Genomic DNA, 12,684 nt, shown 5'->3' on the forward strand with positions numbered 1-12,684 from the left:
GATCACTTGATAAAGGTTACACAATAATATTATATATTCATAAGATACAGAACCAAAAAATGAACTTAAAGGAGAAGAGGTCCCTACACATTAAAATTGGTACTGTGTACTAGAGAGCCTTAAGTTTTTGTTACAGCTTCTCTAGTTCCTATCTTACTCTATGGAAAGATAGGAGCCACATTTTAACCAATTATATGAAAACTGAGATAGAAATAGGTCCCCTAAATTTACAAATGATATCGAGTGAGAGGCAATAAAAGACCTCAAAAGTTGGAGACACCATCAAAGGAGTCTGCATAATTCCAGTACAGGGCAAGATAGGATCCTAAGACCCACTGGAAGTAAATCCCAGTAATTTTCAAGACGCCAACTGACTTGTTAAGTCCACAGTGAATGTAAGAAGTTCTAGGGGTCTGACTGACAACTGAATGAAAAACAACTTGTTGTTTTATACAAGAGTGCTGTCCTGAAGACTAGAGCAGTAGTCTTTGGATTTTCAATATAGCTTCTAGCAAATCCAGAGGTCAAGAACTAAAGCTCCTCAAAACAAGGGGAAGTGCTAAAATCAAGTGGAGTTCTCTGCTGCGGAAATAGCTTTCAGCCTAAGGACTCTATTAGGCCTTTTAAGTCCCTCTGAAAAACTCTTTTCAAGATAAAACACTAAAATTCTGGTCAGTGGAGACAGCTGATTTATTTTTCTTTTTACTAACTTTGAAATATCCTCCATCTCTTTTGAAACATCCTCTGCATATACCCGACGGCAAGAGCTTTTGTGAGATAACTACACAAGCATGTTTGGACAAGTGTGTCAGTTCATGTAGAGAAAGGGGGACACACCACAATTCAGACTTTATAATTAGGATAGCAAATCAAACTCCTTCAATAACATTTTTCTCTTAATATATTTGGGGAAACGGTTATGATCCCAATAGGGTTTTTTTAAGTGGCACTCTACTGTCACTAAAGAATTTCAACTCCAGCCAAGGGGACAGAGGGCACATGCTACAGTGGAAAGAACACCAGTCTTGGGATCACAAGACCAGGCTTCTAATCTGGGTTTTGCCCACTAATGACCTCAGGTTCTTCACCTAATAAAAAACAAGATTTTTTTTTTTAAAAAAACAAGATTGGGCTTAATTATATCTAATATAAATTATGCATTTAAGTACACATCATAAATTACAACGATTCTAGATGGATTCATTTGCTATTATGACATTTCGTCTTTCTGAAAGGAATTGCAATGGACATCTGGCCAGAAGACACAACCGGAGGTGTCCCGATCCCACACTCCCAAACATCGTTGACTGCACTGGACTTACATCACTGAGCGCTTTCTGGGCCTGGGCCACCCGTCTCAGCTCTGGGCTATCGTTGTACGGGTAAAACAAGCTCTTGTCAGCCTCCCAGTCCTCAGTGTACAGTTTCTAAATCAGAAAAGAGTGAGAAGTTATGAGGTAGGAGCCCCCACTTACAGGAAACACACAATTTTGAATTCACCCAGCAGTAGCCAGAAGAACCGAGGGCAGGCTAAGAGCAAAGGCAAATGGAATCCCCAGACAGCCTCCCCCGTTCCACTCAGTCCAAGTCATCTTTATTAATAGCGTGTCCTGCTTCTGCTGACAAATCTTGTTTTCAGGAGGGCAGACGTGTCTGATTTTGTTTCATCTCCCCTCTGGGACCTTACCTGCTTCCCACAACAAGCATGAATGCAAGCGGAAGGAGGCAGGAGGCACCTCGCATGGTTCCTCGTCACGGAATAAACATTTCATGAGAGCGATGGCCCGAAATCACGCAAAGCGCAGCCGGGCTCTGAGAGCCACTTCTCGGCCACATCTCCGTTCTCCCCACGTGTTCAGCTTCCACCAGGACCCTCCCTCCCACTCAAGAGCTTTCCCCTCAGTTCCCCCTTGCCAGCTGCAACCCCTGCAACCCCCACGGCTCAAGGACACTCCCAGAAAGGCTGGGCCACCGTGCGCCGGGTCGCACGAGCACCCGGGGTTCCTCTGCATCAGGGAGAGGAGGACAGAGTTCGCGACAGAGCGGCCGCCCTCACCTTACTGAACAAGGCCGTGTTCTTGACTGCCTGGACGAGTTCAGGGGCATCAGGGGGAAGCAGGTACTTATCCTTGGTGTCTTCCCAGTTCTGCTTGTATAAAACCTAGACAGGGAGGAGGACCCGGGGTTGAGGCAATGAGCTAGGAGGGCTCAGAGAGCAGTGCCGTCGAGTCTTCCACAGCCAGAGCACTCTCACGGAGGGGCTGCCCTGGTGCCCATTGTCACCAGCACCGACTGGGAGAGCGGTGACCATGTCAACATCCCACAATACTTCCCCTGCGTTGCAAGCTTTTACTTCAAAAGTCTGATCTCTTAAACTAAGTCATGATCATGATTCTCCACAGATTCCTTTTAAGGGCTGCAACCTTTGAAAGTCATTGGCTGATTCTGGAGAGGGGGCACGTTCCTCTTGACCCACGTGGCAGTTTTCCCATGTTTTTGATTAGTTGCTTACATTGGAAATTTAAGGATTTCTTGTAAAAATTAAGCTCCCTGACTTCTCTAAAAATAAGTAGGAGACTCTGGCAACACTGGGATTGCATTCTGCACGGCAGCTGCCTGGAGCCCAGCTGCCGGGCGGAGGCGTGCCAACCCACTTCAGTCATCTGCGCAGCCTCCCTGACAGGTGTGGGCACCGAGCTCACGACGCCCCTGGATTCAGGGAAGACTGGCGAGCAGGATCAGGCCTGTCGGGTTTCTCCTCTAAGGCCAGGTAGGGGAAATCCACATGCTATATAGCATCCCAGCCATCCACACCGGGACCTCACCTTACTGACTTGCTGCGACACTTTCTTTGCATGTTCAATGTCCTTTGCTTTTTCGTCCACGTGACAGATAGTTTTAGCGACATCGCCATCCATTCGATACTTAACCTGCAGAAGTAGTGCACAGCATTCGTGACGGGCGGGCCAATGTGAGTATATTAAAGGATATCTTACAACCAAAGAGCATTAACCCGAGGACTCAACGTCTGTGCCGCAAAGCGAAGTTTCTGCACTTTAGAAAGTAGGAAACTATCATAGGAGAAAGCTATGATCCCCAAAGATGTGCAGAGCACCTGTATTCGCTGCATATCTGCCCTCCTGGTGCAATTCCAGCCTCCCTGCCCTCCTCTGTGGGGGACCACAGTGAATTCGAACTTCCCATCTCCTATCTCGTAAGCTTCTCGTAAGCTAACTTACTTAGCCGAGAAGTCTCTGCGGGTTCACATTTAGAGCCACATAATCTATAGCCAAAGCTTCCTCTAGATTTCTCGACTGTCTCAGAGTAATTTGACTCCTCGTTTTCTCTACACCCGTTAAAGTCCTCAATTCCCAGTGGTGGGCATGTTTTCCACCTAGCTCTCTATTTTAGCCAAGGCCACCCACCTCACTGAGTTGATCTTGTACTTTCTTGATTCGGCGAAGTTCTGGGGTATCTGTCGTGATGGCGTATGGCTGTCCTTTTGCTTTCTCATAGTTCTCCTTATATTTATTCTGAAAAGAATAGCAGAGATTAGCCTAAAACCTGACAAGACGGCAGCAGAAACTTCAGGCAATGCATTCATCTCCTTGTGATAAAAAAAAAATAAAAAAATAAAAAACCACCCTCCAAGTTCTAATGATTATCAGTTATAACAGCTTTCTTTTTGTCCCCTACTCGATTCTCAGCAAAAACTAAAATAGATTTGTTAATTGTTCTTCCTAACATGATTGGACACTTGAGACAGTAGAAAATTTATTACAAGCTATTGTCTTGAAATGCCCTAGAATGATTCTCTCAATGTTTTTATTATCTGGAAGCACACATAAAAAGCCTGAACCTCAACAGTTTTAGAAAGTAAATATAGAAATTGTCTGAAAAGATTTGATTGCCAATACAATGCAAAAATATTCAATTCAGAAGTTGCAGCTACATCTCGGTGGTTTATAGCTGAGACACCAGCTGAATTAATGGGAAGTCTGAATTATGGAGTATTTTGAAAAGGAATGCAATTTTATTATTTCTGCTAAATATACAATGAGTTCTTGCTTTAAAAACAATGTGCATAATTTATCATTATTAATGCTTCAATCGTACTCCTGGATGTACTTACTGACTTGCTGCGACACTTTCTTTGCACTCGACAATCTAAATTACACTCTTGATTTTATCACTAACCACTTTAAAAATACTACAAACCTTTGCCATTTTGTTCAGACTATCAAAATTCTAGGGTGTTATTGTCAGTTTAGGAGTTTTATGGCAATAAATTGATAAAAATTTTTTGTTTTGGCTGAAGACTGCAGTGATAAAGGAGGCAAGATAATCTTATTTTTAGAGATCGAAATCTTAGAAAACTAGGTTTTAATCATTCAAGAATCTGAACTAGAAATTTATCAAATAGTCTCCAGGAGTGAACCCTAAACCAAGTGTGAACACTTCTTGACCAATCACAACAGGATGCCTTTGACAGAAGCATTTAGTCCTATTTAATCCAATGTTCCCCTAAGCCGCTTTTCATTTTTTTCAAGCCACCTGGTGAGACCTCAAGCCCACACGGACACTCAACTGTCCACTCAAATGGATCTCAATCTGCTGGTCAGTAGAACGTGCCGCAGCGTAACTGTACGCAGAAAGTTAAGGACCAGGGACCTTCAGCAGCGGAGATTATGCACCTGACCCTGGTTTTTTAAACTACAGGTTCTTCTTCCCTATAGGACTCTTAAAGACCTTTTTACATATTGTTATCTAGTCTACTTAGGGGGCATCCTGCTCAGACACAGTGTAAAGAGGTGTTATTTAGCTTTGGTGAATGGATTTCAATTGAATCTATATTTATGACTTCAGGATTCTAGATTAGCCAACAAACTGTGATTAAATACCAATAAATGCCTCCTAATAGGCTTCCTGTTTATTTTGTGGGAATAATTTCAGTAAGGATGTTTCTCTGAAGCTGCAAGGGTGCAAATGAATTACATGGAAAGGAAGATTCAAGAGTCACAGAGCTTATGTTTCTGCAGATAAGTTTTTGTCTCCTACAAGGTTGAGGAACAATCCAGCTGGCGCCCAAAACAGAGTCACTGGAGATCAGTAATTTCTCAATAATAAAACCAGATTAGCACAAGATGTTGGAAACGCACCGGGCTAAAGAGTTCCTGCATCTTCTGGCTGTGTACAATGTAGGGGGTCATGAACTTCGAAGAATCCAGTTTCTTCCGGATAACCTTCTTCCTCTCCACTGGCTTGGCTGGTACTGGCTGTGCCGATACTGGCGACGCCAGTGCCGGTTTGGAAGGTCCTGACGGCTCATAGTCCGATGTGCTCGTCCTTGTGGTCGTAGTTTCGTAGACTTCTGTTATGGTCTGAAAATGTGACACGCGGTTCCAGTGGTTATGGAAATAAAAACCGTGATAGCACGATCTAGGTGCATGCGCATTCTGATCTCAAGTCAGACTTGCATCCCTAGGCGTGCTTCTACGTATCTGAAACAGGCCAAGGCGGGAAGCCATGGGCTCTCTACTCCACGTTACAGAAATCTGAATGCTGATGGCTCGGGAGGGTGTGGAATCAAGAGGTTGCTCCCTGTTCATTTGCTACAGTGCCTTAAAATTCCATTGGTAGGAAGGAACCCAAACACTTTCAGGTTGGGTGAAACTCAGAAACTCAACATTCTTAGACATTTAAGATCTCAAATCGTTTGGGTAGAGTCAAAGCCAACTTGGCATCAGGGAACAAAAACAATTAAGATGATCAAACAAAGCTCAACTTGTTGACTTCATATTAACCCTAAATGAGTCCAAGAAAAACCTGCTTGCTTTTTCCACAGGTCTTTAGGCCGCTCCCCTGCAGGCGTAGGCCAAGGATAAAGAACTTTAAAGGAACGAATCACATCAGTATTACAAGTGATTACCATCCTTTTGGCTTAGTCAGTTAACGTGAAGTGGAACGCCATTTACGCTAACGAATGCTCAGGTGGACCAGGATAAGGACGGCAACACAAGGGGGTAACCATCCTTATGACAGTCCTACGCGTGCAGTAGGTGGGAAATTACTGTTTCTTACGCCAGGCCGTATAGAAGAAACTAAGGCCGAAGTTTAGGTCTAGTCCAAGGTTAAAAGTAGTGTATGTAAGAAAAAAAGGTAAGCAGCCAAGTGGTCCCTGTGATAGCAGGACTTCCCTCCCAGCTAATATCCTCTGTACCAAAGGAAGAGTTCTTGCATCAATTATGGAAAGGGAAGCTGAATCAGCAAGGAAACCGGCATCTGGGACGACTTCCCAGGTGTCCGCCAGTCGTTGCTGATGGGCCGCTTTCTGCCGCGGTTGCTGGCCTACGGGGTGGGGAGAGACTAAGCGACCCGCAGCAGCTGCAAATGTTAGGTCTCATGCAGTCGCGAGCCCTGGGACGGCCACACGCTGCGTGTCGTGCTCAAGAGAAACCGCTCCATCCAGAAAGGAAGCGCGAGCGAGCTGGCTCACCCTGAAAAATGTTCCACCTTGGAACATTCACGGGAAAGGCTTGGTGCTAAAACCTCCGGAACGTTTCATTGCACCATCGGGGACAAAGGCAGAGACGGTGCCCAAGAGGCTACAACTCCCTACGACAAAGCTGCTGGTCGGCCTGCAAGCCTCTGGTCTGAGGCCCTGGGGTTGCTGCAGGCACCACATGCTGGCAGCCCCTGGCGTTACTGCGATTAGCACCCCCTGTGCCAACAGCGCCCCACGAACCACGGGGAACGATGCCCAAGCACCCTGGGTGCTCTGGGGAGCAAGAGGGGGGACCCGGCCTGTCGGGGCGCAGCATTCCTCGCCCGGTCCCGCGGCTGCAGGGCGCGCAGGTGGGGGATGGTCGCTGCACCCCCCCCCCCCGCCCCCATGCCAGCTCGCAGCCCCGGGAGCCCATGGCCGGGAGGGCCTGGTGGCCTCAGCGTGCACCTCGGCGGCCTTACCTGTCGGGGCCTTACCTGTCCCGGCACCTCCTCGTACACGGTCTCCTCCGTGTAGTACTGCAAACAGAGCGCGGAGTGGGCGTGAGAGCGCAGCAGGCGCCCCGTCCTGTGCCCGCCTCCCGTGCCTCCCGCGGGGAAGGGGCAGCATCCGAGCCCGGGCGACGTGGGGGGCTGGGGGTCCCCGGAGGGCCGCCGGCCTGGTTGGGCTGCCCGGGCGCATCGTTAACAGGTGGCGATTGCTCCTGAGGCCAGGGGACCTCTCCCGGGAGCCAGGGCCGGGCGGTGGGACAAGCCCGAGGCTGCGGGATGCACAGGAAGGACCTCGGGGCCGCGCGCGGCGACCGACAGGACCAACAGGACGGCGGGCCGGGGACGAGGGCGGCAGGGAGAGGATGGCCAGCGGGACGCAGCACCCAGACCACCCTCGCCCCCAAGGCCGCCCGATGGCCCTGTGAGGCGCGGAGACGGAACCCCGGGGACGAAGGCGGCAGGGACCGTGTGACACGAGGTGCCGCAGGCCCGACCCGAGGTCAGAGCCACTCTGTCCCGCTCCTGGTGTCACCGCCCGCAGCAGGAGCAGGTGCGGTCAGGTGGCCACAGACTCGGGGGCCACAGTCCCGGCCCCGCCACCGAGGCCCGCAGGACAGGCGCGGGCCCCTCGGCTCGCTCTCCCAGGCCTCACAGCGCACCTCGTTCTAGGCTTCACGTGTCCCTTCTCTGCCACCAACGCAGACACTTGGGGGGAGGGGAAAGCCGAGGACCAGCGCCCCCGCAGCCGGGGTCCCACCTGCCCCCCGGGTCAGCGAACTGCTCCAAGTTACTTGGCCTTTGCCCCGAGGCCACCGGCTCTAGCCCATCGGCAGGGACTCGCCCCAGGTCCCCCGTCTCGTGCTTCCCATTTCACCTCGACCCCAATAGCCATCTGGGTCCCCAGGCAGAGCCAGAGATGCCCAGGCTCCTGCGGGACTCGGGGCTCCTCCTGGACGGGCTCGGCCCTCGCCACATGGGAAATTGTGTTTGGCCGCTTAGGGGCGGCTGTTTGGTGGGGAGCCACAGAGAACCCCGCCTCTGGCCACACAAAGCATCGTCAGGGACTTGAGAAGGGACATTACATGAAAGTGAATAATTCACAACTATTTTGGATTTTCTTAGCACCCAGGGAAAAGCAGTCCTTTGGTAGCCGTCCAACTTTTCCTTTGTGGGGCTCTCACCCTTGGCAGATGTAGCTTAGAAATAAGCTTATAAAAAAAGCAACATTACCTAAATGGTTGGCATTAACTTACATGCCAATCCCACTTTTTTTTTTTTTTTTAGAGCTCTGCCCCTAATTGGTTAGTGCATCCTTGCTTCTTTTCCTTTCTATCCAAATTTAAGCTTGAGTCAAGAGGGATAGTATGATTTTATTTAGACGTGCAAGACCCCTAAAAGATAGGTTTTTAAAGCTAGTTCCCGGTTTTGAACTCTCCCCTGTCCATCTTCCCAGATTTGCCACCATTCCAGTCTCCGTGACATCTTTTCTGAGGTCAGGGAGACCTTGGGTGAACACTCCCTGGCAGGAAGTCTAGCAGGTCAGCAACTGCTGGTCAGACCCAGCAGCAGTAATAGGAACAAAATGGCAAGGATGAGATGCCTAAAAATAGCCCCTTCCATTCTTATGGCATCTAGTTAAATCAAGCCTAACACCGAGGACAACTTCCAATGACCACTGAACACCGTTATTTTAAGAAAAACAGGGAGTTGTTGGTTTTATAAGTTGAAGGCTAAAAAGTATTACTGGCATTACTACCGGAGGGAAGGCAATTTAATTTATAACTGTGTCATCGCTTAATCGTGATTATTCTGACCCCTAGGGACATATGTAAAATGCCCACTAGGAACATTGAACATGGAGAATGTGGCCTTTGGCATTTAAGCCAGAGAGGTTCATCGTTATGCTGTAGGAGATTCATTCTGTGTTTCCTTCCTGAATCCTTCACCAATAAAAATAACTTTAATTTCTCTTCATCTAAATATAGTCTGGTCACTAAAACCATCTTCCAAAGACAAATTTTGGCACGGTCATTTGAAATTTGGTTCTAGGTGCCTCTTAATTCCGTTCTGAGGAGAAAGCACAGATTTTCAAGACTGCCTCCAAGCACTTGAGGCCCTTGGAGATTTTCATACGTTTGGGTCATCATTAATTCTAAATTATCAAGCACTTTCAGATTCAGTGGGAATATATTTATATGGTTTGTAGTCCCCAAGCCTTGAGGTTCTAGAACGTGAAGCTGAAGGCAAGAGGTGAAGGAAAAATTGTAACATGATAAAAATAAGATTTCATAAAGTAACTATGAAATAAACAACTGACAGCTTTGTCAAATGTGTCAGATGTCCACAAATAACCTGGAGGAAATTTTTTGAGATGTCCACCTTTTTTTTGCCCCCGAAAAAAAACTTAAAAGCAAAAGCTAGTCTTGTTCCCTTAGGTAAGTATGATGGGAGTTGGTCGGAAAGTGTGGTTCCAGATGTCACTTGTGAGCATGATCAGCTCGTATTTCCAGGTGTGGGCACATTTCCATATATGCAAAATCTCCCCTATGCCCAGAATCTGGTAAGTAGATTATTCTGAACATTTAATCCATATCACGCTGTAGGTCGTCAGCTGGTTGAAGCAAAGAGGAAGTTGCCCCTTTTCCCCTATTGCTATGTGGAAACTGAAATACAGAGTTTTCAGGACTTTCCCTTATCTCCTCTGTCCCTTGGATCAGGAGGGCTGGCAGGTGGGGAGGAAGGTAGTTTTAGAAGACAAAGTAAAACCTGCCTTTACCCCACGCCGTGTTCTTCGGAGAGTTTAAAGAAAGGCAGAAGTGGGAAACAGCGCTCTTTCTTTTCAGTTCTAAATCCCACATAATTACATGAAACTGAACGTAAAATATTCCCTCCTCACGCTCTCCTAACGATGCTTTGTGAAGTCATAATAGATTTTGCCAAGGACTGATTCACCTACAGTGCGGCTTTGGTTGTCGCCGCATCAAACACTCGGCTGTCAGAGGCCGTTTTTGTCATCTTACCTCCACCACCTCCTCATATTCTTCGTCATCTGCCATTTTCCCGGAGTAGGGGTGGCACCTACAGACTTTTCAGGTCGCAGACAAATGAGAAATACATTAGAATCTGCCCCTGGGACTGATCAGAACATCAGAACAACAGAACTTAAGACGTGGCCGCGCTACACATCCATCGCTCCTGGTGAGCTAAGTGAGAGGGGGGATCCGAGCAGGTGTCAGAACTCGGGCCCCAGGGCCTTTCTCCGGACCCTCAGCCACATGCGGGGGGGGGGGGGGGGCGTCCAGCTCCACCAGCAGCTTAGCTCGCCGTGGGGAAGGAGGTGGAGGCGACAAAGCGAGAGGGTTTGGATCCAGAGAAACGCTATTTAAATCGCTAAATGCTTGCCGACAGACACCTTTAAGCGAGAGTCCTAGTTAAAGGGAGGTGGGCCCGGCTCCCAGAAGTCAGTTTTGGGCCCGCGCCGGGTGCTGCGAGGGTGCGTGGCCTCTGCCCCGCTCTCGCACCTGGATCGCACGGGACAAGCAAATCTGTCAGTAGCTTTAAAAGAAAAACAGAAACCTCAAGGCGATGGGGTTATTCTTGTCCCAAACACCATTGGCTTCTATGGATTTTCTCTTCCGTGTCCGTGGCTCTTCCTCAAACCTGAAAAACAAGACACGTCTGAAGCGCGGCCGGACCGGGCCTTGGGGCCGAGCTGCTAATTCGGGAGCTGGGGAAGGGCCTCCGGGCCTCCGGGTTGTCACCAGGGAGTGGGGACGCGCTCGATCAAAGCGGATGACGGCCCGGAGCAGCTGTCCCCGGCGTGGCCCGAGCTATTTGCCGTGTAAACCAACACCGGGCGGCTGCTAGGCTGGGAACCGCGCCCTTCTGCGGCGAGGCCCAGGACGGATAAATATAGGCAGCCGGACCCAGAGCCCTTTTCGTACTCATATTTAGAGAAAATTTAAAAAGGCAAACATTTTTAAGATTCGGTCTGTTAGGCGAGGAAGCCCGCCGGGCCAAGCAAGCGGGGGCTCGCCAGGGCCCGAGGACGCCCACAGCACAGGCAGACGCCCGTGGGCCCGGGGCGGCAGGGCCACGGCCTCGAGGGGCTGAGGTCTCGCGGGTCACCCCGGCCAGGACAGCGAGCTGGAACTCCCTCCCAGGGAAGCTGCGGGACAGAACGCTCCAGCCAGAACAGAAGGAGAAGCAGCGCAGCGGCCCTACCTGTCCTCCGCACCTCGACCTCCCCGGCAGGCAGCAAGGCCGCTCCGACTCTCCCCTCCCGAGAGCCCCGGGCAGAGCGGCGCGCCCGCCCGTTATCACCCGCGCCGCAGCCAATCACGCCCGACTCGCTCGAATTTCAGCAGCTAAATATACCGCGTGAGCTTCAGAAAACCACCTGTTCATCAATTCCACCAAAGGAGAAAGGGTAACAAACTGCTTGCCCAGAACTATTCGAAGGTGATGGAATTGCACTTCACTTCCAGCATCTGGGCCCCAAGTTTAGGTTTGATCTCTCGTTCCCTGCAACCCTGCTTAATGCCACATTCGTGCAAAAGAATCTAGGATAAAATAAGCACGTCTTTGAGGGGCTGTGACCCTTCTGTGGCTGCTTTCCTGAGGTCACTTGCTCCCTCTTGTACAGCTCACCAGGTGAGCTACAGGTAAGTTATAGGCGCAAGGAAGGAATAAAATCCATGAAACCCCAAGTTGGCGAAAACAATGTTTAAAATCGTGAAAAAAAGACGTGACAGTTGGAAATACTTGATGTGACCCTAGATAAGCTGGCAGCGGAGCGAAATTAGAGAGAATAGGCTCCATCCTTTTTCTGTTACTAGGCCAGAAGGGGATGCGGAGACCTCACCCGTTATCTTCTCCCTCCCTGGTCAGGCCGCCTGCTAGCAAGACCGAGCCGCCTTCCGATCTAACCGGGCTTCTGATTTTCAATTTAGTCCGGTGGCTTCTAGAGGCAGAGTGTGAACACAAGCACAGAAGGGTTCAATTTTCAAACAGCAGAAGCAGATAAAATCTAAATCAGTCAATTACTAGGAGAAGGTAATACCCTATTAGGTGAGTCTGAGTGTGTGACAGCGAGTTTATAAAAATTACCCAGCAGTTTTCCATCTGAAGACAATTTTCACCGATTTAGTCTCTCTCTAAACCTCCGTACTAAAGCAAAACCCCTGTGGGTCACCGGTTTCTTGACATGGGTTTAAAATTAATAGTTGTAATAGTTCTTTTTTAGCTAAACGTTAGGAAGCGTTGCCACATTTCAAACATATGTACCTCTCCACCTTCTGTGATTCAGATGGTGGTAAATAAAATTGAACAGCATTTTTATCATCTAAACCAATTAAACTTTGTTCACTTCCTATGTTCTCACAGGTTTTACGACCAAGGGATATGTGTGTAGTAGGACATCATTCCATTGGCAGATGTCAACTAGAACTCTTCATTGTGTTTTAAAAGATGGTGTTAAATTGGAAAAGAATTCAGGCCCATTTTCTTCTTCTTTTTAATTTTTAAAATTTTTATTTATTTATTCATGAGAGACAGAGAGAGAGGCAGAGACGCAGGCAGAGGGAGAAGCAGGCTCCATGTGGGGAGCCCGACGTGGGACTCGATCCCGGGTCTCCAGGATCACACTCTGGGCTGAAGGCGGCGCTAAACCGCTGAGCCACCCGGGCT

The 12,684-nt window shown here is 48.9% G+C and overlaps 1 protein-coding gene and 1 long non-coding RNA gene across 25 annotated transcripts in view; one reads left to right on the plus strand and one right to left on the minus strand.

The window, feature by feature from the left end:
- The window catches only part of LOC140611997 (uncharacterized), a 44,888-nt gene extending 43,520 nt beyond the window's left edge, over nt 1–1,368 (plus strand). The window contains exon 3 of the long non-coding RNA XR_012013346.1: nt 1,236–1,368. This is a non-coding gene — a long non-coding RNA (uncharacterized lncRNA). The remainder of the gene's footprint in view (nt 1–1,235) is intronic.
- NEB (nebulin) overlaps nt 1–11,332 on the minus strand; it is a 200,919-nt gene extending 189,587 nt beyond the window's left edge. For 23 of the 24 annotated variants that reach the window (XM_072789183.1, XM_072789189.1, XM_072789188.1 and 20 more), the window contains exons 1-9: nt 11,221–11,332; nt 10,573–10,656; nt 10,017–10,081; nt 6,982–7,023; nt 5,160–5,381; nt 3,426–3,533; nt 2,826–2,930; nt 2,057–2,161; nt 1,323–1,427 (exon numbers count right to left, since the gene is read on the minus strand). In XM_072789183.1, coding sequence (XP_072645284.1) covers nt 1,323–1,427; nt 2,057–2,161; nt 2,826–2,930; nt 3,426–3,533; nt 5,160–5,381; nt 6,982–7,023; nt 10,017–10,052 — 723 coding nt within the window. In that variant the 5' untranslated portion in view covers nt 10,053–10,081; nt 10,573–10,656; nt 11,221–11,332. Of the gene's footprint in view, nt 1–1,322; nt 1,428–2,056; nt 2,162–2,825; nt 2,931–3,425; nt 3,534–5,159; nt 5,382–6,981; nt 7,024–10,016; nt 10,085–10,572; nt 10,657–11,220 lie in introns of all 24 variants that reach the window. The other variant, XM_072789182.1, reaches the window with a different exon arrangement.
- Nucleotides 11,333–12,684: the final 1,352 nt, after the last annotated feature.

This window comes from Canis lupus, chromosome 20 (genome assembly GCF_048164855.1).
Source record: "Canis lupus baileyi chromosome 20, mCanLup2.hap1, whole genome shotgun sequence".
NCBI classification, from domain to species: domain Eukaryota; kingdom Metazoa; phylum Chordata; class Mammalia; order Carnivora; family Canidae; genus Canis; species Canis lupus.